This window comes from Oncorhynchus nerka, linkage group LG23, assembly GCF_034236695.1.
Source record: "Oncorhynchus nerka isolate Pitt River linkage group LG23, Oner_Uvic_2.0, whole genome shotgun sequence".
Classification (NCBI taxonomy): domain Eukaryota; kingdom Metazoa; phylum Chordata; class Actinopteri; order Salmoniformes; family Salmonidae; genus Oncorhynchus; species Oncorhynchus nerka.
Window position 1 is genome coordinate 48473386 of NC_088418.1, and position 25910 is coordinate 48499295.

Consider the following 25910-nt stretch of genomic DNA (forward strand, 5'->3'; position numbering starts at 1 on the left):
CATGGTCAGATTGACATCCACAGATGAATCCTAATGTGAATGCTTCTTCTCTACCGAGGTGGTACATGTATACATCTACTGGGTCAAAAGCTACGAAGAGAGAAATTCTGCACTTAGAAAAAGCATCTTGCATTGGAATAGTTAACTAGGCGTCTGAATAAAAGGAAGCTCTAACTCTATAAGAAACCGTGCGATTCAGATTCAAAGTGATTCCCTTTGTAGTGAGCAGATCATCAAGAGACAGGGTACGTAAAAAATAAGAAAGGCCCACACCATATTTACCAAACACAAACGCCACAGAGAGAAAATCTTACAGCTGATGTTGGAAGAAAATAAGAAAGTATAACCACAAACCAATAACACAAAGCAAAGAACGATCACTTGTGTTGGTTGACATAACAATGACAAAGGGTACAAGGTTGAGGGGTCTGTGTTGTGTCCCATTGGGGAGATGTCAATGCAATGCCAATTTCACTGTGGTTTAACGTAATTTCATTGAAACGAAGTGGAAACAACATTGATTCAACCAGTGTGTGCCCAGTGGGGTGTGTCTGTGTTCCTGAGTCCTGTGGAACTGTGTAGGAGTGAGAGGGAAAAAAAGAGCCTGAATGACCGACACAAAAGTGGAGTGAGTGAAAGAAAGAAAGAGAGAAAACATGGTATATTTGGAACAATTAGAGAGATGAAGAATGTGAAGAAACACTGTGCTCTGGATTTTCTTCCTTGAGTGAATATAAAGCTTTTTCAGAGCTACAGGGTTCTATGTTAGACTTCCCATTCCCTCTTCCTGGGGTAGCTAGCAAATCTTCTGATGGGTTTGTGTGTGTGTGTGTTTGCTCCATGCGTGTGTGTGAGCACACTCTGTATCAACACTGACCCTCCTCTCCCCAGTCCTCAGTCCTCTCCTCGCTCCCTGAGAACCAACACAGAGCGGACACAGCTTTTACCCGCCCTTTCATCTCATTGTCCTCAGGAGCTAGTGTTTGTACTGTCCATTTAGTACAGTCCACTTTGTACACCTTGGTTCTGTGGGAGAGGACAGGTGGATGCAGACCACTAGTATGGCCGGCTGTGTCTTGAGGCTGGCAGTGGGGTCAGTGTTCTGTGGGTCCGTATTGCGGTGTGGGAACCTCGTCAGGGAGAGGGCTTCTGAAATGGAAACCTGATCCAATATAATACGTGTGTAAAACAAATCCCACCCCTCCCTCATCCTCCTCCTCAGCGTGCCCTCCCTCCCTCCCTCCACCCTGTTTTCTTTAGGCACATGTTACTCCAAACTTCTACAGTGTTGTGTCTAAGTGATTTGCTGGCAACCAAATATCAGGGGCTGCGTCTCAAACAACAGCCCAATTCCTGTATAGTGCACTATTTTTGGCCAGCTAGTGCACTACATGGGGAATAGGGTATCATTTCTGACATGAGTCAGAAAGTCTAGTTGGGAGAGGGTATGAGTTTGGATAAATGTTCCATTTCCTGATCTTCAAGCGTCAAAGATAATCCTCTCACTCCAGCTCCTCCTCCTTTTTCTCCGCAGTCTCTGATTGCTCGACCACTTCCTCTGCAAGCCCCGTCTCTTCCCCTTCCGTCTCCTCTCCCTGGCCATCTATTGGCTCCTCCTTGCTGGCTGGCTCCTCCTCCTCCTCGTGGATGGCTGTGATTGGCTCGGCGGGGTTGCTGAGGCAGTTAGGCGCCTCTCTGTCCGGCGTGTCCTGGGTTTCGGAGGCAATGACTCTCTTCCACATTTCGTGGTTGTCCAGAAGGTGCTGAGTGATGGGACAGAACACTCTCCTCCTGCTCTCCGTAAGCTTCACCACGTGCTTCTCTATAGGGAAGAAGAAAACACTTCCTCAGAACAAAACCTACTACATCTCTATCCCCTTATACTGTACACGCAAACCCTTATCATACAACCTCTGGACAGGGTTACAAAGCAGGGTCTGATCACCTGGGAAGACCAAATACCCTTAAGGCAGACCAGGTAGCCTCGTGTATATGAGGCTTCTGTATCTACTACTAATTATAAATCGGGTAGTTTGGTTCCTGGATGCTTATTGGCTGACTTGGTTTACTGTTCTATTAATGTTGGTGACCAGTTTATAATAGCATTAAGGCACCACAGGGGTTTGTGGTATATGGCCAATATACCATGGCTAAAGGCTGTATCCAGGCATTCCGCTCTGCGTCATGCCAATATACCACACCACCTTGGACCTTATTGCTTAAATCCATTACATGTATTATCAATCGGCACTATGTCAACAACTCAATACCTGGGCCATTTCAAGCTGAGCTTTGATTTCAACAGGTTTCTGTTAAAGGACTTCTTTCAACTCAAAGAAGTTCAACATGAATGTCTACATGCTCTTACGGGAACTCTCAGAGCTAGTCGACTCATCCTCCTCTGCTGTATCCTCCTCTTCCTCCTCTGTCTCTCGTTCCCCCACCTCCTCTTCTTCCTCGCCCTCCTTCCTCCGTGCGTCGGCAGGGTCAACCCAGTTCCCCGGCATGAGGGCGGCGGAGTCGTAGGAGGAACAGAGCGGACCCACGATGTGCGTGATGAAGGACTCCTGGAGTTTGGCGAGCTGTGGCGCAGAGCGGTCCATGAAGGGGCTGATGGGAAGGCCCAGACTCGACTCCTCATCGCCCTGAGGAGTGGTGCAGTATGGGTAAACAATGTTAGATATAAGCGTCTAAAAACCCACCTCTTCACAAAGTAATTTGTTTAATCCCACAGCACCCCCCCCAAAAAACTTGCCTTTATTAAACACATGTCCTTGTCTTTTCATTCTAGCACTGACTTTGCTGATAGCTACTTTACTGTGAAGAAATGTACTTGCGATGACTGTGATATACAGTTGAAGTCGGAAGTTTACATACACTTAGGTTGGAGTCATTAAAACTTGTTTTTCAACCACTCCACAAATTTCTTGTTAACAAACTATGGTTTAGGCAAGTTGGTTAGGACATCTACTTTGTGCATGAAACAAGTAATTTTTCCGACAATTGTTTACAGACAGATTATTTCACTGTATCACAATTCCAGTGGGTCAGAAGTTTACATACACTAAGTTGACTGTGACTTTAAACAGCTTGGAAAATTCCAGAAAATGATGTAATGGCTTTATAAGCTTCTGATAGGCTAATTGACATAATTTGAGTCAATTGGAGGTGTACCTGTGGATGTATTTCAAGGCCTGCCTTCAAACTCAGAGCCGTCATACCGCTCAGGAAGGAGACACGTTCTGTCTCCTAGAGATGAACGTACTTTGGTGCGAAAAGTGCAAATCAATCCAAGAACAACAGCAAAGGACCTTGTGAAGATGCTGGAGGAAACAGGTACAAAAGTATCTATATCCACAGTAAAACAAGTCTTATATCAACCTAACCTGAAAGGCCGCTCAGCAAGGAAGAAGCCACTGCTCCAAAACCGCCATAAAAAAGCCAGACTACGGTTTGCGACTGCACATGGGGACAAAGATCGTACTTGGAGAAATGTCCTCTGGTCTGATGAAAGAAAATTAGAACTGTTTGGCCATAATGACCAAGCCGAAGAACACCATCCCAACCGTGAATCACGGGGGTGGCAGCATCATGTTGTGGGGGTGCTTTTCTGCAGGAGGGACTGGTGCACTTCACAAAATAGATGGCATCATGAGGATGGAAAAGTATTTATATATATTGAAGCAACATCTCAAGACATCAGTCAGGAAGTTAAAACTTGGTCGCAAATGGGTCTTCCAAATGGACAATGACCCCAAGCATACTTCCAAAGTTGTGGCAAATGGCTTAAGGACAACAAAGTCAAAGGTATTGGAGTGGCCATCACAAAGTCCTGACTTCAAACCTGTAGAACATTTGTGGGCCGAACTGAAAAAGTGTGTGCGAGCTAGGAGGCCTACAAACCTGACTCAGTTACACCAGCTCTGTCAGGGGGAATGGGACAAAATTCCCTCAACTTATTGTGGGAAGGTTGTGGAATGCTATCCGAAATGTTTGACCCAATTTAAACAATTTAAAGACAATGCTACCAAATACTAATTGAGTGTATGTAAACTTCTGACCCACTGAGAATGTGATGAAAGACATAAAAGCTGAAATAAATATAAAAATAAAATAAAATCTAAAATTTCACATTCTTAAAAGAAAGTGGTGATCCTAACTGACCTAAGACGGGGGATTTTTACTAGGATGAAATGTCCGGAATTGTGAAAAACTGAGTTTAAATGTATTTGGCTAAGGTGTATGTACATTCCCGACTTCAACTGTATGGTTGTCTCACCTAGCTATCTTAAAATAAATGCAGTGCACTAACTAAGTCGCTTTGGGTAAGCACTTCTGCTGAATGACTAATGCAAATATAATATGAATTACCATTTGACACTATCTGAGGAAAGTCAATCAATCAATCAACCAGCCAATGATATGAGGGAAATTGGAATCAAATGCACTGAGGGAGTCACAGCTAAGGTACTAATACACAGAGAGAGAAAAATGACCATCAGAAATGATGTAAAAACACATTCAACCGCATTCCAACTGATGGTAGAAAACACATCAACATTTGTATCTCTCTCATTTTGTTCACCAGCCAGTCTCAGTCTCTAAGTGGTAAACCAACAGCAACCGCCAGCGCGCAGAGCCTGTGGGATTAGCTACTGAATAATCAAAGCTTCAAACTGGGTCAAGAACATAAACAGCAAAAGGCACACGTCTATCTAGCTCGGGGAAGCCTACATCTATAAGTCCAGTATTGGCTGACTGACAAGATCATGTATATGCATGTATAGTAAAGTGATTTATAGCAGGATACATATATATGTGTCTGTTGACGTCAGGGGCTTATACACTCAAAGTGGACCGCAGCAGGCAAGGGCTCATGTTGCCATAGTAACCAGCAGAGCTTTTGCCAGTCAGTGCAGTGGACTGAAATGAGTGTCTGAAGTGAAGAGGGAGAGAAAGAGAGGTGCTACTCTAGAGTAGAGGGGCGTATTGAACCATTAAAAGATGGTAAAGTTACAACTTAACCACTGATACAGGGTCAGATCTTTAAGATGTTTTTACTGCGTCAATGGTCAGCGTTAGAATTGTGGGTATACTACTACTGACCCTGGTATGTTTGTTCTTCGTGTGCATGTCTTAAGGCATAGCACAGTTCACTCTGTGATCTGATGTGTTGCAGCTGTATCTTTGTCTGTGTGAATGAGGACTGTCACTGATGACACAAGTAGGTCAGATAAACTGCAGCACAACAACACTTCCTCTCTTTCCCCTCCCTCTATTTTCCTCTCTCTCTCTCCCTCTATTTCCCTGTCTTTCTCTCCCTCTCTCCTCCCTGTCGTTCTCTCCCTCTCTCCTCCCTGTCTTTCTCTCCCTCTCTCCTCCCTGTCTTTCTCTCCCTCTCTCCTCCCTCTATTTCCCTGTCTTTCTCTCCCTCTCTCCTCCCTGTCTTTCTCTCCCTCTCTCCTCCCTGTCTTTCTTTCTCTCCCTCTCTCCTCCCTGTCTTTCTCTCTCTCTCCTCCCTGTCTTTCTCTCCCTCTTTCCTCCCTGTCTTTCTCTCCCTCTCTCCTCCCTGTCTTTCTCTCCCCTCTCTCTCCCTTTCTCTCTCCCTCTCCCTCCCTGTCTTTCTCTCCCTCTCTCCTCCCTGTCTTTCTCTCCCTCTCTCCTCCCTGTCTTTCTCTCCCTCTCTCCTCCCTCTATTTCCCCCTCTTTCTCCTCCCTGTCTTTCTCTCCCTCTCCCCCCTGTCTTTCCTCCCTCTTTTACTTCCTTGTCTTTCCCTCCCTCCCTCCCCTGTCTCCTCTCTTTCCCTCTCTCCTCCCTGTCTTTCTCTCCCTCTCTCCTCCCTGTCTTTCTCTCCCTCTCTCCTCCTGTCTTTCTCTCCCTCTCTCCTCCCTGTCTTTCTCTCCCTCTCTCCTCCCTCTATTTCCCCCTTCTCCTCCCTGTCTTTCTCTCCCTCTCTCCTCCCTGTCTTTCCCTCCCTCTTTTATTCCTTGTCTTTCCCTCCCCTCCCTCCCCTTTATCTCTCTCTTCCTCCCTCTCCCCCTCTCTCCTCCCTGTCTTTCTCTCCCTCTCTCCTCCCTTTCTTTCTCTCCCTCTCTCTCTCCCTCCCCTCCCTGTCTTTCTCTCCCTGTCTTTCTCTCTCTCTCCTCCCTGTCTTTCTCTCCCTCTCTCCTCCCTGTCTTTCTCTCCCTCTCTCCTCCCTCTATTTCCCCCTCTTTCTCCTCCCTGTCTTTCTCTCCCTCTCTCCTCCCTGTCTTTCCCACTCCCTCTTTTACTTCCTTGTCTTTCTATCTCTCCCTCCCTCCCCTTTATCTCTCTCTTCCTCCCTCTCCCTCTCTCCTCCCTGTCTTTCTCTCCCTCTCTCCTCCCTGTCTTTCTCTCCCTCTCTCCTCCCTGTCTTTCTCTCCCTCTCTCCTCCCTGTCTTTCTCTCCCTCTCTCCTCCCTGTCTTTCTCTCCCTCTCTCCTCCCTGTCTTTCTCTCCCTCTCTCCTCCCTCTATTTCCCCCTCTTTCTCCTCCCTGTCTTTCTCTCCCTCTCTCCTCCCTGTCTTTCCCACTCCCTCTTTTACTTCCTTGTCTTTCTCTCTCCCTCCCTCCCCTTTATTTCCCCTCCCTCTCCCTCTCTCCTCCCTTTCTCTCCCTCTCTCCTCCCTGTCTTTCTCTCCCTCTCTCCTCCCTCCCTCTCTCCCTCTCCCTCCTCCCTGTCTTTCCCCTCTCTCTCCTCCCTGTCTTTCTCTCCCTCTCTCCTCCTGTCTTTCTCTCCCTCTCTCCTCCCCTCTATTTCCCCCTCCCCTCCCTTCTTTCTCTCCCTCTCCTCCCCCTGTCTTTCCCACTCCCTCTTTTACTTCCTTGTCTTTCTATCTCTCCCTCCCTCCCCTTTATCTCTCTCTTCCTCCCTCTCCCTCTCTCCTCCCTGTCTTTCTCTCCCTCTCTCCTCCCTGTCTTTCCCACTCCCTCTTTTACTTCCTTGTCTTTCTATCTCTCCCTCCCTCCCCTTTATCTCTCTCTTCCTCCCTCCCCCTCCAAGGACGCAAGCAAGATTTGACATTTGAGCGACGGTTTGGGTTTCATCATTGAGTGAGATCAGGCTTTGAAGAGACAGACAGACAAAAACAAGATGACTGCGCTGTCAATCACAGTAGCACCGATTATAACCTACACATTTGGTGCTCCTTTCACTGTAGAGTGACACATTGTGTCAATACATCAACACTCTCCATTCCAAGTGGCAATCTAATCGTCTCTCCATCAAAGCCAGGGTCCCATTTTGAATAGATGGTACATTATGCAGTACATTGCCTGCATACAAGGACGGCTTCTTCAATGCATGTGTGTTGATGGGTGTCACATCGACATTACTGAGAAAGAAACAGAAGAACAAAAGTAGTTCTACATTTCATATTATTTCTCAGTCTATCAATGGTCAATGAATAGAATGGTGATCCTCTCATTCAGTTCCCCCAACCAATCCACATACTATATGGTCAACTAATCATCAAGCCCCTCATTAGTTTAAAGTGTCGGTTCTGAAATACATCAAATAAATGGTCTGACTTGGGGTACCCGAGGATGGGTTTGGGAAACACTGGCATGGAATATTCTAGAAGTGGTAGACCCAGAACAGCCACGATTCCACACTTCACATCAGAGAACTTTGATTTGAATGGGAGTATCCATTGGTTCTACCTATTCTGATGATGGGAATCGTATTAACGGCCATTGTTAACGTTGCCCATGCGTCGTCAATGGGCCACGTGGTGCATTCTGGGCAATTCTGGGACAAGAAGAGCACTCCTTCAAGGAGCGAATGGGAGTCAATTGGGCGCTAGTTCAAAAGCCCAACATAAGCATGAGTTACGTAAACAATAAGTACAACATTACAAATCTTTCCGAGATGTGAGATAATTAACTTTGTCTCTGCAATATCATATACAGGTAGCTTTGGAATCGTGACATTACGTACTTTTGAGGAAAATAGTCAGGATTCTCGACTCATACCCTGACATTTAGAAGGGATTGCATGACGATTAGCTTAGCAACCACGTGACACAGCATGACAACATGAACGAGATTGGTCGACAGTCTGCTGGGTGGGGCATTATACGTTCCTCTTTTCATTGCCCAACAGGATTCCTATCTGTAATATATCTGCCTACACGCTGATCGTTCGTTCTCTGACCACTTAAGAGTCTTTCTTCCTGATCAGCGGTGTGGTTGCTAGGCACCCATTAGTCTCTGACCAATGAGCAGCATTGTTACTGGAGAGTGGGCTGTTTCCAGGCACCTGTACCACTTCACATTGAGCAGTACCGTGACGGACTCATGAAGTGGCCTGCCTTTTATTTTAGTACCAAGTGGAACACATGTCATTGTCATTTGATGGAGAAATGTCACGCCCCCCTTGAACCAATCATTGTCATTTTGTAAACGTCGGATCTCCATGGCAAGAATCATCATTCACCTAATTTCCTCACTGAGGCTCAATGACGTTTATGTTTTTCATTTCAGGTCACCCTAGCGGTGGTTACTGCAAGCCAGCATGAGGATGAAAAGGGCAGTTCTCTGGGAAAACTGGCAGTATTTCAGTCTTCTCGATGGAGCAGTGTGGATAAAGGTCAAATTTGGAGAACAGTGTCATATTCCATTCCTGCAATGAGGTATGTTTTCTGAAGGATATCCTGTGTCCTAACATTCTGACCCCAGTGCAGCTCAGTGTAAACAAGCGTAACGGTAGGGTCAGTATCTTCTGGCAAAACCTAGACCCAATAGATGTGCCTGTTTGTAGAATTATTTGATGCCCTCGGTCCACTGTAGATGCGTGTCCTAGTGTTTCAAATCTAAATCAGTGGCGAGGGTGTAGAGGCTAGTGATCGATTTGGATCTCACCTGTTCATAGAACTCATTGACGATGCCCTCGGTCCACTGTAGATGCAGGTCCTTGTGTTTCAGTGGGCCGTTGATGTCCGCCAGTTTGATGCACATCTGACACACCAGCAACCGGTCGTTCTCATTGGACCAGTCGATGCCCGAGCAGCCATCATCACCCACCTGGAGAGAAGTGAGGGTTAAATGAATCTCAAATGTCTTTTCTCGCGTCCTCACATCCTCTATCCCTACCTCCTTTTAACCTATCAGAGAGAAGCGAGGAGAGCATAAGAGGACAAGTTCTGAGTAAAAGAACCTCAGATCTTCTCCTACAGGCTTGTTACTGACATACTGTAAGTTGTCAACCATCAGAGACAATGACACAGCGCCTCAGTCCATTCAGCTGTAGATGCGCTGTACATCAAAGAGAAATGTATGGATTAGAAGCTCATGACCATCGGTTCTGTTTACCTTGGCGTTGAACTCTGCCAGGAAGTCAAAGTGTTTCTTGAGGTCGGTGGCGAGGATGGCCTCGATGACCAGGAAGCGGAAGCGTTTGAACTCCACATGCTCCAGGTTGCCCAGGAAGTTGTACTCTGGCCGGGACATGAACAGGTTCCAGGCCGACGCAGCGTGGTGGTTCTCTAACACTGAGCGGTCGTTATATAGCACGGCCTACAGGGGGAGACAGAGAGCAACGCGTCAGTCATTAGTTATCATTGGTGCATCTCAGTGGTCCCTTTGTCTTCCTCCATTTATCTCTTCAGTGATCTGAGAAGAACACAAGATATGAAAGTATCATTGGTGGACTTTGCTTTCACCTTTCCAGTTCCTTTCGCTAGATTCATTCATCCAACCATCCATCAGTCCATCCATCCTCTCCCTCTTCTTCCTCCCTCCTTCCCCCTCCCCCTTCCTACCTGAGGAGCGCTAGTCGCCACGAGGAAGGCGTTGGTCCGTCCAGGGTGGTCGTAGTCGTGCATGGCTGCAGCCACATACAGAGCCATGAGCTCCAGGGATGGGATGAGGCCAGACAGACATCCATAACCCTCCTCCATCACCGCAGACATCTTAGAGACCAGGAACCCTGTATGGCCTATATGGCTGGGATGGCTGGGGTTGAGGAGCCCACTGTCCGAGTCTGGGGACACACACACAGGGATAGAAGGGTCAGGGAGATAGATACACAGGTAAATGAGGTGAGGGGTGCTGGGCATTGTCGTAACAAATCGGAAACTTTAGTACAAAACACTTGGGTCAAAGGGTGTAGTCTGCATGTGCGTGCGTGTGTGTCCGTGTGCTAATGTGTGGGCAAATGTGTGTATGGGATGACATGAGCATCAGAAAACAACATGACTGACAGACAGCCAGCCACCCTGCCCTAGACAGACATCAGACCCCAGTCATCAGAGTAGGCCACTCCAGTCAGACAGGTTGTGTAAAGAACAAACAGGTCACGATCAGCGTGTTGACATTGGTGTCTGTTGTGTTCCTATGACTGGAGGAGATAGGCTTCTATGGAAGCTATGAAGCTCCACATAGAGAACGAGAGGTAAAATAACTGGCGATGACTATGAACTAACGGTCAACCGATCTCACTGGAAACACGGTTCTGGGAACTTCCACAGCCTCCAGTCTGCAAACTGTAAGTGACACTCGCTGTGTCTCAAATGGCACCCTGTGTGTGTGTGTGTGTGTGTGTGTGTGTGTGTGTGTGTGTGTGTGTGTGTGTGTGTGTGTGTGTGTCCGTGCATGTGAGTATGCTTGTATTTGCATATGCATGTGTGTGTGTCCTCACCAGAGTCTGAGCTGTGGTCTGTGAGGAGGTTGGGCAGGCCTGGCACGGCCTGGGTGGTGAGGTACCACACGGCATGGAGCACATCAGTGGCATGGATCCTGTTGTGGTCTGCATGGGGAGGGAGAGGAGATGCCAACTGTAATACTAACTTAGTCCACCGGATGATAATGAGACAGGTAGAGGGAACAGAACTAGTGCTGTGATTGCATTGAGAAAGCCAACACCTCCCTCTTGTGGATAGAATAGGCAGTGCTACCACCACCGCTGTGCAGAGTTTGGATTACGATAGTTTCATTCAAATGTTTCTGATATTCTCGAGTACTTGATGGATCTGTGTGTATTACAAGGCATATTCACAAAGAGGATTGATTGTAATGTTTGCTCACATGGGATGTCCCTGTATCCGTTCTCCAGAGCATGGAAATAGTTCATGAACTCCCTGACAGGGATCTTGAACGTCTCAAATAGTCCCGTGTCCTCAAACAGGCGGTAGGAAACCTGGAACACACATAGAGCAGCCTTATCCCATCCACCAAGTTATTCTCTTCACACCTAAAGCTGTGATGCTGCTTGGGTCTTTCCACAAAATGGGTCCTTTTGATATTTGTACCCTTTTGATATTTGTACCTTTACCTATGGAAGTCAGCTAAGAATAACTTCTTATTTACAATGACGGCCTACCGGGGATACACTGGGCCAATCACGGCCGGATGTGATGCAGCCTGGATTCAAACCAGGGACTGCAGTGATGCCTCTTGCACTGAGATGCTGTGCCTTAGATCGCTGTGCCACTCAGGAGCCATTTTAAGTAGAAACTGTGCACCAATATTGAATTAAATGCCTGTTATATTAAACCAAGTGCTCTTTAATATAGACCAAATGGGAAATTCAATAAATCTGATTGTTTTATATGATTGACGATTTTCTGCAAACTTCAGCACTTTGAAATGTCCCTCTGTGTATAGCCGCGTGATCATTTTGGGTCGACAAGGAAGGGGTGGGTGGAGAAAGTTATTTTTCCCACGCTACAGACGGCTATATAGGTCCACTAATACCGGACTAGTAAAGGCCCAGTGCACACCCCCAGCACCCTACTTCCTGTGGCTATGCCTCTGTGCATCATATGTGACTTCTAGCAAGATTTTAATTAATTTAATCCCAAAATGTTCAGTATCATCGTAAAGCCATAGTTATTGTGTTGCTTCGATAAAGTCATTTCCAAAGCTTATTATTTATTTCATGCGATTAGTGATTCATTTTAAGAAGATTTTTTTTAAGGTTAGCCCTGTTACTTGAATTGAATTCTCATTTTAACATGGTGAAACTATTTGTTTCAAAAGACAAATGTAACATCTAATAATCAAATCAAAGTGTAAAAGCAGGTGAGCTGGTTCTACTCTTTTTGGTCATTTTCTGGTGTTTTGTGGTAGAAAACTGAGTGTAAACCAAGACCCTACTGCTGTCTTGGTTTACAGTACACCGCAATTCCAATAACTTGTAACTCCTATTTCAACCAGTAGATGGCAGTGCAATCCCACCCATATCGCACAGTGCTTTATTCACAAGCATCACTCCATGCACACATCGGGGGAGCGGATTTCTCTATCTACCAAAGCCCCTCAGTTATGGAATAGCTGTTCCTGTCAGGTAAGAGGGGCAGGCACCATTGAGGCTTTCACATCATGTTTAAAACCCAACCTTTCTAGCTTGGCCTTTAACCAGTAATTGTTTTAACATGAACTTTGTCTTATATTATTTTTATACATACTTTTTACTGCTTCCTGTTTGCTTTAACTATTTTTCATTGTATTGTCGTAATGTATTTTCTCAATTGTGTTGTGATTTAAAATGCATTTTAAATTAAGTTTGATTTGAAGTCTGCGCCATTCTCACTTGGTTCACAATGGACTGTTTTCACCGCAGCATTCTTACCTGTATAACTATCCTTACCTGAATAGGTCTGGAATGTTCTCACTCGGCTCTACAGTAGCTAACCTTACCTGGCTGAGGATGCAACCTAATCTTCTCCGGGTTGAAGACTATCCTCACCTGGCTAAGTCTCACCTGTTCTCACCTGACTAAGGCTTTATCTATCCTTACCTGGCTGAGGATGCAGCCAGACTGTCAGTGTGTCTTCTCCGCCAGGTTGAAGATGTGCTGTTCTCACCTGTACTCACTGGTTCTTACCTAGCTAAGTCTCACCTGGCTGAGGCCTGTTCTCACCTGGCTGAGGCCTGTTCTCACCTGGCTGAAGCCTGTTCTCATCTGGCTGAGGCCTGTTCTCACCTGGCTAAGGCCTGTTCTCACCTGGCTAAGGCCTGTTCTCACCTGGCTAAGGCCTGTTCTCACCTGGCTGTGAGGCCTGTTCTCACCTGGCTAAGGCCTGTTCTCACCTGACTGAGGCCTGTTCTCACCTGGCTGAGGCCTGTTCTCACCTGGCTGAGGCCTGTTCTCACCTGGCTAAGGCCTGTTCTCACCTGGCTGTGAGGCCTGTTCTCACCTGGCTGAGGCCTGTTCTCACCTGGCTGAGGCCTGTTCTCACCTGGCTGTGAGGCCTGTTCTCACCTGGCTAAGGCCTGTTCTCACCTGGCTAAGGCCTGTTCTCACCTGGCTGAGGCATGTTCTCACCTGGCTGAGGCCTGTTCTCACCTGGCTAAGGCCTGTTCTCACCTGGCTAAGGCCTGTTCTCACCTGGCTGTGAGGCCTGTTCTCACCTGGCTAAGGCCTGTTCTCACCTGGCTGAGGCCTGTTCTCACCTGGCTGAGGCCTGTTCTCACCTGGCTGAGGCCTGTTCTCACCTGGCTAAGGCCTGTTCTCACCTGGCTGAGGCCTGTTCTCACCTGGCTGAGGCCTGTTCTCACCTGGCTGTGAGGCCTGTTCTCACCTGGCTAAGGCCTGTTCTCACCTGGCTGAGGCCTGTTCTCACCTGGCTGAGGATGCATCCTGAGCGGCCGTGTGTTTTCTCCACCAGGTTGAAGATGGGGAAGTTCCAGTTGTTGAGTTGAGTCATCAAAGGATCCAGCTCTGGCATTACCAGAGGCTCTGGGGCCAGGATGGGCTGTGTGTCCTAGAGGTCAGGGGTCAGGATCAAGGGTAATTTCAAGTGGCTATGGGTAATAAATAGTATGTTACAAGTAAGGTAGTGTATAGGGAAATAGCATGTTATAGCATGTTATTTGGTATTTGTTCTTCGAATCTAATGCATCATTTTATAATGTGTTGATAGATTGATATTGCAGCCATGAAATGTTTAGCATATTTATAGACCCATTTTCATTCCACTCAATGCATTTCTATAGTGGAACCTACCTCCGGAGGTGGCAGTAGGGGGTGCAGGACGATGCCCTCAGGCTGGTACGACCGACACCCGTCCTGGGTGTCCGAGGGCTTCTTGGCCCCCTCCCCGTCGTCCTCGTTCTGTGCAAAGTCACTGCTGTCACTGTGGTTGGCCTCGTAGGTGCTCTCATAGTCTGACGATGCCACTGCCGGGTCATCTTATAGGACATGACAGATCAGGGTTCAGGGGTTAAGTCAGGTGGTTGACACGCTTGGAACGTGGCAGATATAAATGTAACACTAAGAAACTAGACATATATGGAGAAGTAGATAAGTGTCCTTTTACTATTTACCAGGGTGAGGTATTCTGTCCCCTTTGTCCATAGACACCTCCCCATGGCTCAGCCTGCTGTACGGTCTGCCACAGCTGAGAGAGGGACAGAGGACAGATAAACAAAGGATATTCAAAACATGTAAATAACTACAATATGACAAAAGGCTCGACATTTATATCTCATGGGAGAGGAGAAAAGTGAACAAGAGGATAAGTGAAGAGTTAGCCGCATCAGTAGCGTGAGAGGAACCAAGGTCAGCTGTTCTAGCTGAACCAGGATCAACGACATTATTCCTCTCATCACAGCCAGATCCAGGGGTGGATATTTTGTATTTGTATTTATTAAAGATCCCCATTACTTCCTGGGGTCCAGCAACATGAAAGGCAGTTATCTACCAAAACAAATTGGTAGAAACAAAAAAAACACATTTCATAACACTTTTCACAACATATTAATACGTGTGTGCCCTCAGGCCAGTACTTTACAACCACATATCTACAATACAACATCCATGTTTATGTGTGTGTAGAGTGCGCTTGTTATCATGTGCATCTGTATGCGTGTGTCTGTGCCTGTGTTTGTGTCTCTTCACAGTCCCCGCTGTTCCATAAGGTGTATTTCTATATCTGATTCTACTGCTTGCATCAGTTACCTGATGTGGAATAGAGTTCCATGTAGTCATGGCTCTATGTAGTACTGTGTGCCTCCCATAGTCTGTTGTGGATTTAGGGACTGTGAAGAGACCTCTGGTGGCATGTCTTGTGGGGTATGCATGGGTGTCTGAGCTGTGTGCTAGTAGTTTAAACAGGCAGGCAGCTCGGTTCATTCAACATGTCAATACTTCTTACAAAAACAAGTAATGGTGAAGTCAACATCTCCTCTACTTGAAGCCATGAGAGATTGACATGAATATGTTTTTTTTGACATACATTGACATACACATGGTTAGCAGATGTTATTGGTCACATACACATGGTTGCAGATGTTATTGGTCACAAACATGGTTAGCAGATGTTATTGCGAGTGTAACAAAATGCTTATGCTTTTAGATCCGACAGTGCAGCAGTATCTAACAGATAATATCTAACAAGTCCACAACAAAACCTAACATCTAAGAATTTCGACAACAAAACCTAATACACGCAATCTAGTAAAGGTATGGGATAAGTATATATAAGTATAAAATATATGGATTAGCAGTGACAGAGCGGCTAAGATGCAATAGATAGTAAAGAATAGATAGTGAAGAATAGATAGTAAAGGATACAGTATACAGTTTATAGTACATATGTGATGCGTAATGCGAGATATGTAAACATTATTAAAGTGGCATTATTAAAGTGACTAGTGTTCCATTTATTAAAGAGGACAATGATATCAAGTCTGTAGGTAGGCAGCCACCTCTCTGTGCTAGTGGTGGCTGTTTAACAATCTGATGGCCTTGAGATAGAAGCTGTTTTTCAATCTCTCTGTCCCAGATTTGATGCATCTGTACTGAACTCCCCTTCTGGGTGGAAGCGGGGTGAACAGGTAGTGGCTCGGGTGGTTATTGTCGATGATCTTTTTTGCCTTCCTGTGACATCGGGTGTAGTAGGTGTCCTAGAGGGCAGATAGTTTGCCCTTTGTGATGCGTTGTGCAGACTGCACTAGCCTCTGGAGAGGCCTAAGGTTCTGGGCGGTGCAGTTGCCGTACCAGGCAGTGATGCAGCCCGACAGGATCCTCTCAATTGTGCACCTGTTAAAAGTCAGTGAGGGTTTTCGGTGACAAGCCACAATTTTTCTGCCTCCCGAGGTTGAAGAGGTGATGTTGCACCTTTTTCACCACACTGTCTGTGTGGGTGGTCCATTTCAGTTTGCCGGTGATACGTGCACAGAGGAACTTAAAACTCTCCACATTCTCCACTGCTGTCCCGTCAATGTGGATGGGGGGGGGGGGGTGCTCCCTCTGCTGTTTCCCGAAGTCCACGATCATCTCTTTTGTCTTGCTGACATTGAGTGAGAGGTTATTTTCCTGACACCACACTCTGAGGGCCCTCACCTCCCTGTAGGCTGCCTCGTTGTTGTTGGTAATGAAGTCTACCACTGTAGTGTCGTCTGCAAACTTGATGATTGAGTTGGAGGCGTGCATGGCCACACAGTCGTGGGTGAACAGGGAGTACAGGAGAGGGCTGAGAATGCCGCCTTGTGGAGCCCCAGTGTTGAGAGTCAATGGAGTGGAGTTGTCGTTTCTGACCTTCACCACCTGGGGGCGGCCCGTCAGGAAGTCCAGGACCCAGTTGCACAGGGCGGGGTCAAGACCCAGGGTCTCAAGCTTAATGAAGAATTTGGAGGGTATTATGGTGTTAAATGCTGAGCTGTAGTCAATGAACAGCATTCTTACATAGGTATTCCTCTCGTCCAGATGGGATAGGGCAGTGTGCAGTGTGATGGCGATTTTATCGTCTGAGGACCTATTGGGAGGGTAAGCAAATTGCAGTGGGTCTAGTGTGACAGGTAGGGTGGAGGTGATATGATCCTTGACTAGTCTCTCAAAGAACTTCATGATGACATAAGTCAGTGCTACGGGGAGATAGTCATTTAGTTCAGTTACCTTAGCTTTCTTGGGACAGGAACAATGGTGGCCATCTTGAAGCATGTGAAGACAGCAGACTGGGATAAGGATTGATTGAATATGTCCGTAAACACACCAGCCAGCTGGTCTGCGCATGCTCTGAGGATGCGGCAAGGGATACCGTCCGGTCCGGCAGCCTTGCGGGGGTTAACACGTTTAAATATTTTACTCACGTTGGCCACTGAGAAGGGGAGCCCACAGTCTTTGTTAGCAGGCCGCGTCGGTGGCACTGTATTGTCCTCAAAGCGCACAAAGAAGTTGTTCAATTTGTCTGGAAGCAAGACGTCGATGTCTGTGACGGGGCTGGTTTTCTTTTTGTAATCCGTGAAGCCTGTAGATGCTGCCACATACGTCTCGTGTTTGAGCCATTGAATTTCAACTCCACTTAGTCTCTATACTGACGCTTTGCTTGTTTGATTGCCTTACAGAAGGAATAACTACACTGTTTGTATTTGGTCATGTTTCCAGTCGCCTTGCCATGATTAAATGTGGTGGTACGTGCTTTCAGTTTTGCGCAAATGCTGCCATCGATCCACGGTTTCTGGTTAGGGAAGGTTTTAATAGTCACAGTGGGTACAACATCTCCTATACACTTCCTTATAAACTCGCTTACCGAGTCAGCGTATACATCAATGAGTCGTTAATCATGAAACATACACCCCCACCCTACCTTACCGGAGAGATATTTATTCCTGTCGGCATGATGCACTGAAAATCCTGTTGGCTGTACGGACTCCAACAGCATATCCCCAGCTAGCCATGTTTCCGTGAAACAGAGTATGTTACAATCCCGGATATCTCTATGGAAAGCAACTCTTGCCCTCATTTTGGAGACTTTATTAACTAGGGACCGGACATTAGTGAGTAATATACTCGGAAGCGGTGGGGTGTGTGCGCGCATCCGAAGCCTCACTAGAAGACCGCTCCGGCACTCTCTCCTCTGACGAAGTGGTTTTGGGTCGGCCTCTGGAATCAGTTAAAATGCCCTGGGAGGTGCAGACAAAGGATCCGCTTTGGGAAAGTCTTATTTCTGGTCGTAGTGCTGGTTGTGCTGTTAAGTTGACATCTCTCTGATATCCAATAGTTCTTCCCGGCTGTATGTAATAACACTTAAGGTTTTCTGGGCAAATCATGTATGAAATAATACATTTTAAAAAACAAAATACTGCACAGGACTAGAAGCGAAACTGCCATCTCTATCGGCGTTGTCTCACTTTTTAATCTAGGCACTCTGTGTACATTGAAGGGAGAGCCATGCTGCCCTGTTCTGAGCCAATTGCAATTTCCTAAGTCCTTCTTTGTGGCACCTGACCACGCGACTGGACAGTAGTCCGGGTGTGACAAAAATAGGGCCTGTAGGACCTGCTTGTTGATAGTGTGTTAAGAAGGCAGAGCAGCGCTACATTATGGACAGACTTCTCCCCATCTTAGCTACTGTTACATCAACATGTTTTGACCATTACAGTTTACAATCCAGGGTTCCTCCAAGCAGTTTAGTCACCTCAATATGCTCAATTTTCAAATTCTTCATCACAAGATTTAGTTGAAGTTTAGGGTTTAGTGAATGATTTAACCCAAACACAAGGCTTTTAGTTTTTTAAATATTTTAGACTAATTTATTTCTTGCCACCCATTCTGAAACTGACTGCAGCTCTTTGTTAAGTGTTGCAGTAATTTCACTCCTTGTAATAGCGTACGTCTATAGTGTTAAGTCATCTGCATATATAGATTGTTAATCAAACTAGTGGTATGACATCAGTAAAGATTGAAAAAGTAAGGGGCCTAGACAGCTGCCCTGGGGAATTCCTGATTCTACCTCGATTATGTTGAAAAGGCTTTCATTAAAGAACACCCTCTGTCTTCTGTTAGACATCGATAACGTCAAAAGCCGCACTGAGGTCATCAAGTTCTCTCAGACAATCATATCCACTAGTGCAAACCTTAACAAAACGTTTCACAATGGAAACGAGAGTTTCTATTGGACAAGTTCAGGTACAGTATATCCCTCCCCATTTGTTTCCGTTTGGTTCCGAGTGAATAGACCCCAGTACTCCCTTCTCATGTCAACAACACAGCCCTGGCCTCCATCACTTACTTTATAGTTTCCTTTATGTCCACCATTTCAACACTTATAACCCTCCCACATCCAGCCCTTCATTATTGTCTTTATGTATTTATTCTGTGGTGGACTTCTCTTCCTTAGATCACTCATCTTAATAACTGAACATCTTGTCGCCGCTATTAAGACAACCTGTACTTCTTATCCATGTCCTCTTGTCTTAGAACATTGCAGCGGGACCTTCTCTGTGACTCACTGGCGTGAGTCCATATGCCTCAGAGGAAGTCTCTATCTATTTCTCTCTCTCTCTTTGACTATCTGTCTCTCTCTCTCTCTCTCTCTCTCTCTCTCTCTCTCTCTCTCTCTCTCTCTCTCTCTCTCTCTCTCTCTCTCTCTCTCTCTCTCTCTCTCTCTCTCTCTCTCTCTCTCTCTCTCTCTCTCTCTCTCTCTCTCTCTCGAGTCCAAGTGCCTCAGAGGAAGTCTCTTCGTCTCTCTCTCGCTCTTTGTCTCTCTCGCTCTCTCTTTGTCTCTCTCTTTGTCTCTCTCTCTCTCTGTCTGTCTCTCTGTCTGTCTCTCTGTCTCTCTCTCTGTACAGGCTCATGACGTGACTGGTTATTCATCTATCTCATCTATTACTCATCTATCTCCCATTGTAAGACACATGCACGCAAACAGGACAGTGAACCAGCATGATGCCATTAAACAACGTCTCCGAGCTACATGCACGACTTCCTCAGTCTCTGCTTCAGTGTCTTCTAGACAACGCTGCCAATTATCAGTGAAGTTACAGGCAAGAATGCGACGATCAAGCTTTTCTCTGTGTGTATATTCTGTTTGTGGTACCTCTTTCTGACAGCAACAGGGATGGTATCTGTTTTGTGTATATCTGTAAGTCTGTGTTTGTTACCTGCTGCAGAAAGATGGTGGCCCCCAGTGTGGTGTGGTGGAGCTAGGTGCACTGATGCTGTGTGTTAAGGCTCTGTGTGGGGTCTGGGGGCCCACAGGCCTCTCTCCCTTGCTGTCCACAGGCTCTGGTAGGTCCACAGAGCAGGACTTGGTGGTGGGGCTGGAGACAGGGGTCCCTTGGACTGGAGGGGAGTGGCAGGGAGAGGCCAGAGGTGATATGTTGGAAGAGGGGTAACCTGAAGAGAAAACAGGGTTATTAGGAGGGAAAACTGGTTCAATGAAATGTAACAAATCAGATCACGATTTAAACAAAGACAAAACACACCCACACGAACACACACCTGGTCTGGTCATGCGTCTGTTGTAGAGGTGGTTGGAGGTGGCTGAAGCAGAGTAGGAGGCAGACATGGAGCGACTCTTCGAGATGGTGAGCATTACAGAGCTGTTCCACGACTCACTGTTCCCCATGCTGGAAAACACACAGGATATCAACACCTCAGTAAGTCACAATACTCTAACACACAGGATATCAACACCTCAGTAAGTCACAATACTCTAACACACAGGATATCACAACCTCAGTAAGTCACAATACTCTAACACACAGGATATCACAACCTCAGTAAGTCACAATACTCTAACACACAGGATATCACAACCTCAGTAAGTCACAATACTCTAACACACAGGATATCAACACCTCAGTAAGTCACAATACTCTAACACACAGGATATCAACACCTCAGTAAGTCACAATACTCTAACACACAGGATATCACAACCTCAGTAAGTCACACTAAACACACAGGATATCAACACCTCAGTAAGTCACAATACTCTAACACACAGGATATCAACACCTCAGTAAGTCACAATACTCTAACACACAGGATATCAACACCTCAGTAAGTCACAATACTCTAACACACAGGATATCACAACCTCAGTAAGTCACAATACTCTAACACACAGGATATCAACACCTCAGTAAGTCACAATACTCTAACACACAGGATATCACAACCTCAGTAAGTCACAATACTCTAACACACAGGATATCAACACCTCAGTAAGTCACAATACTCTAACACACAGGATATCACAACCTCAGTAAGTCACAATACTCTAACACACAGGATATCAACACCTCAGTAAGTCACAATACTCTAACACACAGGATATCAACACCTCAGTAAGTCACAATACTCTAACACACAGGATATCACAACCTCAGTAAGTCACAATACTCTAACACACAGGATATCAACACCTCAGTAAGTCACAATACTCTAACACACAGGATATCAACACCTCAGTAAGTCACAATACTCTAACACACAGGATATCAACACCTCAGTAAGTCACAATACTCTAACACACAGGATATCACAACCTCAGTAAGTCACAATACTCTAACACACAGGATATCAACACCTCAGTAAGTCACAATACTCTAACACACAGGATATCAACACCTCAGTAAGTCACAATACTCTAACACACAGGATATCAACACCTCAGTAAGTCACAATACTCTAACACACAGGATATCACAACCACAGACTGTCTGCACTGTAAAAGGAAGCAGCCTGTGGGGTCCCGAAAGGGTCCAATCTGGAACCAGAAAGGGTTCTACCTGGAACCAAAAAGTGTTCTCCGATGGGGACAACCGAACAACTTTTCTATGAGTGTACTGGGTGGTGACCCCAGCAGTATTTTAAGCCTGCTCTGACATACAGGATAAAAATCTCCCTGGGACATTTATTCTAGAATGTTTTGTCTCCAGGAAGCCGCCAAAGAGCCAGACTGTAGTCTGCAGATACCGATCAGACTTCAGGATGAATTGTTCATCTCTGACCTTCAACCAATATCTCAAACAGAGGAACAATTTAGATGATAAATAATAGCACCAAGATGCACGTTATTTTGGCCAGAACAACCACAGACTGGTCCCCGGGGAGAACAGCCAGTTCTGAGCCTGACACAAAGTGGAAATGGAATGAATCCCAACAGTGGTGTGCATTATCATCTGTATGTCTCAAACAATGTTATCATCTCAGGTTAAGTGGTTTATTCTGCGTATTTCTTACACATATTCTTACACATGCACCAAATCTTTAGGATCTACAAAGTGGAAGGAGGTAAGGGTAAGAGAGTAGTATATGGTGGGAAGTAGAGGACTAGGGTCAGTTTAGGATTGGGCAACAGACTGCTGGATGCTAAAACGCAGTCTCTGTACAGATGTAGGCCAGCTGCCTTGGAGGAGCACTCCACAGGACTGGAGCCACAAACAGACCAGTCTCCTTCAAAGACAGACATACACATAGAACACCCTACGTTCTCCAGTTCAAACTCCCACATGACCCATCCATCATTCACCACTAAGAAAATATATCAGTGTTGCACGTGCATTACAGGTCTAATATTTCACGACGGGCCATAAAAGGAGGAGGGTTTGCAGCTGGGGAGGACCTTATGAGGACCGCTGGCCTCAGGGTGACCCCTACGAGAAGCTACTCGAGCAGCAGGAAGCAAGTCTGACATCTGGATGTAAAGAGAGAGAGGGAAAGGAGTGAGAGAGTGAGAATGGGAAAAAGAGGGAGAGAGGGAGAGAGAGAGAGAGAGAGGGGCGAGAGAGAAAGAGGAGAGAGGGATAGAAGAGGGGAATGTGAGAGAGAGAGAGAGAGAGAGAGAGAGAGAGAGAGAGAGAGAGTGATGGGGAGAAAAGGGTAGTAGGGGATAGTGTAGACTACCTGCATGGTGGACTGTCGTGGAGGGGTTTGATGCTGGCAGAGCGGTCTCTGCGTACAGGTCCTGGTTCTATGGTGGGAAGACCTGTAGCTGAGGTGGTGGTGGTCCATGTAGAGGAGATCCTTCTCAGCAGGCCTGGAGGCAGGCTCCGTCTCAGACGCTACAACAGACACAGATGTACATAAAGTCCTGGGTCAGGTCCAGCTCTCTGAACAGCCAATCAAATCAAATGTTATTTGGCACATACACATATTTAGCAGTTGTTATTGTGGGTGTAGCAAAATGCATCTACTGGTCAACATTTGATCCTCTACTGTGCACCAACAGCAACCTGGACGGAAGACCAGAGGTCCACCTCTACAGACAAACATTGTGAAAGGAGAAGAACATTTGAGGTGGGCAGATGATGGTTTTCCGGTTGATAAGGGAACGTGACAGATGGCAGACCTGGAGGAAGGCCCCCAGAATCATGTGGCAAAAACAATGTGGCCAAAAAATCGGTGCCAGGTCAAATCTTCCAATGACTGCATGATTCATTATTATCCGTTCAAATAACATAAGATTATTTTGAATGAAAAAAAAAAAGGTTGTGATGATACAAAGCATATTGTATAGTCTGGTACTAACTCCATCTTAATGAAACTCATTTTATCTACGATTTGGATAGATATGTTTTAAAGTAGAGGATAAAAGCACCATTGTTCATTGACTAAAGAGAGAGAGAACAGAACCAGAGAAAAGCCTTGCTGACAGGAACATTAATATTTCACTCTTTCCTGGGCTTGTGTGTGTGTGTATGCATATGTGCGTGTGTGGGTGTGTGTGTGTGCTTCCTGGCATATTAATCCATCTGAAACACACACACCCTGTGCATACCAGGTCAGTCTTGTCACCCTACTCTTTCTAAAGCCTCTCTCTCAGGACCATGGATTAGTATTTCCATTGGTTATAATATGAGTACAGTCATTGCCGTCCTTATGACATTCAATACGACCTGATGGTGAGATAGACACAGGGCGATTGATCACAGACTCAGCGTCTCGGAGCAGGATTTAAAGGGTTACAGAGGTCCAGATGTCTGATGCTATCGAGGTGAGCCATGTCTCTTTCAGTTACTCACAAAGACCCTCTGTGTCACGGCCAAGGGGGAGGGGTCAACTTCCTCATATCACCCCTGGTTTGTGTCTAATGGGCTCTAAACATTGCCTCATTCAATCTATTCTGAAATCTATCTGGGTCTAATAGCATGTCAATACTACTTTGCGATGCATGAAGTACTAGTGAATAAAAATAAATTGAACAAAAATATATCAGCGAAATGCAACAGTTAACAATTTTACTGAGTTACAGTTCTTAGAAGGAAATCAGTCAAATGAAATCAATTCATTAGGCGATAATCTATGAATGTCACATGACTGAGCAGGGGCGCAGCCATGGTTGGGCATGGGAGGGCATAGACCCAGCCACTAGGGAGTCAGGCCCAGCCAATCAGAATGACTTTTTCTCCACAAAAAAGGGCATTATTACAAACAGAACTAATCCTGAGTTTCATCAGCTGTCCGGGTGGCTGGTCTCAGATGATCCCGCAGGTGAATCCGGATGTGGAGGTCCTGGGCTGACATGGTTACACGTGGTCTGTGGTGTGAGGCCGGTTAGATGTACTGCCAAGTTCTCTAAAATTACGTTGGAGGTGGCTTATGGTAGAGAAATTAACATTACATACTCTGGCAGCAGCTCTGGTGGACATTCCTGCAGTCAGCATGCCAATTGCATGCTTCCTCAAAATTTGAGACATCAGTGGCGTTGTGTGGTGTGACAAAACTGCACCTTGTATTGTCCCCAGCACAAGGTGCACCTGTGTAATGACCATGCTGTTTAATCAGCTTCTTGACATGCCACACCTGTCAGGTGGATGGATTATCTTGGCAAAGGAGAAATGCTCACTAACAGGGATGTAAACACATTTGGGCACTAAATTTGGGAGAAATAAGCTTTTTGTGCGAATGGAACATTTTGGGGATCTTTTATTTTAACTCATAAAACATGGGACCAACACTTTACATGTTGCGTTTATATTTTTGTTCAGTATATTTAATACAATGAATACATTTTCTGGTGAGAGTGCCTTGGTTTAAGAACAAGCTACTTTTTCCATTACTATATAATTGTTATATACGCCTGGGATGCTGAACTTGAAGCGACGATGTGTTTGTTTTTCACCACAGTCTAATACAAAACATTGGTTTGGCTGCATTTGTCCAAAGAAAAAGGTTTTGGGGAGCATTCAAGCATAAATAACTTCTCTAATCTAAACCCATTATCGTCAGAGGTACACAGTGCAAGCAAAACAGCTTTTCCTCTGGACTGCATTTAGCTAGTCTCTCTCTGTCCTAGGCCCTTAGGCCCTCAGACTGAGTTACCACCGACACACACACACACACACACACACACACACACACACACACACACACACACACACACACACACACACACACACACACACACACACACACACACACACACACACACACAGTCTTCAGGGGGGAAAACTCCAATACTCCGGAGTAGCACATCTCTTCTCTGGAATTTCAGAAAGTGTTTTGTCTAGCAGACCAAGCTTCACGACGTTGAAACGGCTCTTATACAAGAAACGGAGACAGAACTGCACAACCACACAGTATTCTGATCCGAGGGAAGGAGGAAGGAAGTAAAGGGGCAGTGAGGACTGGGTAGCAGATGTAAGGGCCTCACCTCCTCACTACGACCTTCTCTAAATTGTGTTTTGATTACTTTTAACCATCAGAGAGAGTAAGAGGGGGGGGGTGAACTCTCGTTCCTTATGTTGGACGGACACTGTTTTATTCAGATGGACTCTGTGTTGACACAGGTGTGGAGAACCCCAGATAAAACAGCAGCAGCTCAGGAACCAGAGACTCTCAGTGGTGTTTGTCTGCACTCAGAAATGCCAGAATATCACCTTTAATTCACAGGCTGAGAGTCTGGAGTGAGTGGAGACCAGAAATGTGGTCAACAGCCTAGCTAGGAGTGTAGAGCGCTACAGTATCAGATACAGTAGATGGTGAGATAGCACAGAGGAAGAGACAGATTGGTAGTGGGGTCTAGACTGCTGATGTAAAGCTAAGCACACGTGTTCGTAGTAGTTATAGGGAGTAGGGTAAGGGTTTGAGGACCGATAAAGGAGCTATATGTCTGCAAAGAACTTCCTGTTATGATATATTAACCCCAGAGATGTAATTCAATTCAAGTTTTTTTTAAATATATAGCATTTGACCGAATACACAGCATACACTC

General features: G+C 45.9%; 1 protein-coding gene across 1 annotated transcript in view; it reads right to left on the reverse strand.

The window, feature by feature from the left end:
* Window positions 1–1252: 1252 nt before the first annotated feature.
* Window positions 1253–25910, reverse strand: part of LOC115106978 (cGMP-inhibited 3',5'-cyclic phosphodiesterase 3A-like) — an 89280-nt gene continuing 64622 nt past the window's right edge. The window contains exons 3-15 of the mRNA XM_029630242.2: window positions 22601–22758; window positions 20189–20316; window positions 19849–20083; window positions 14290–14363; window positions 13970–14154; window positions 13587–13727; window positions 11047–11158; window positions 10661–10768; window positions 9783–10003; window positions 9334–9537; window positions 8884–9045; window positions 2369–2645; window positions 1253–1822 (exon numbers count right to left, since the gene is read on the reverse strand). Coding sequence (XP_029486102.1) covers window positions 1503–1822; window positions 2369–2645; window positions 8884–9045; window positions 9334–9537; window positions 9783–10003; window positions 10661–10768; window positions 11047–11158; window positions 13587–13727; window positions 13970–14154; window positions 14290–14363; window positions 19849–20083; window positions 20189–20316; window positions 22601–22758 — 2325 coding nt within the window. The 3' untranslated portion in view covers window positions 1253–1502. The remainder of the gene's footprint in view (window positions 1823–2368; window positions 2646–8883; window positions 9046–9333; window positions 9538–9782; window positions 10004–10660; window positions 10769–11046; window positions 11159–13586; window positions 13728–13969; window positions 14155–14289; window positions 14364–19848; window positions 20084–20188; window positions 20317–22600; window positions 22759–25910) is intronic.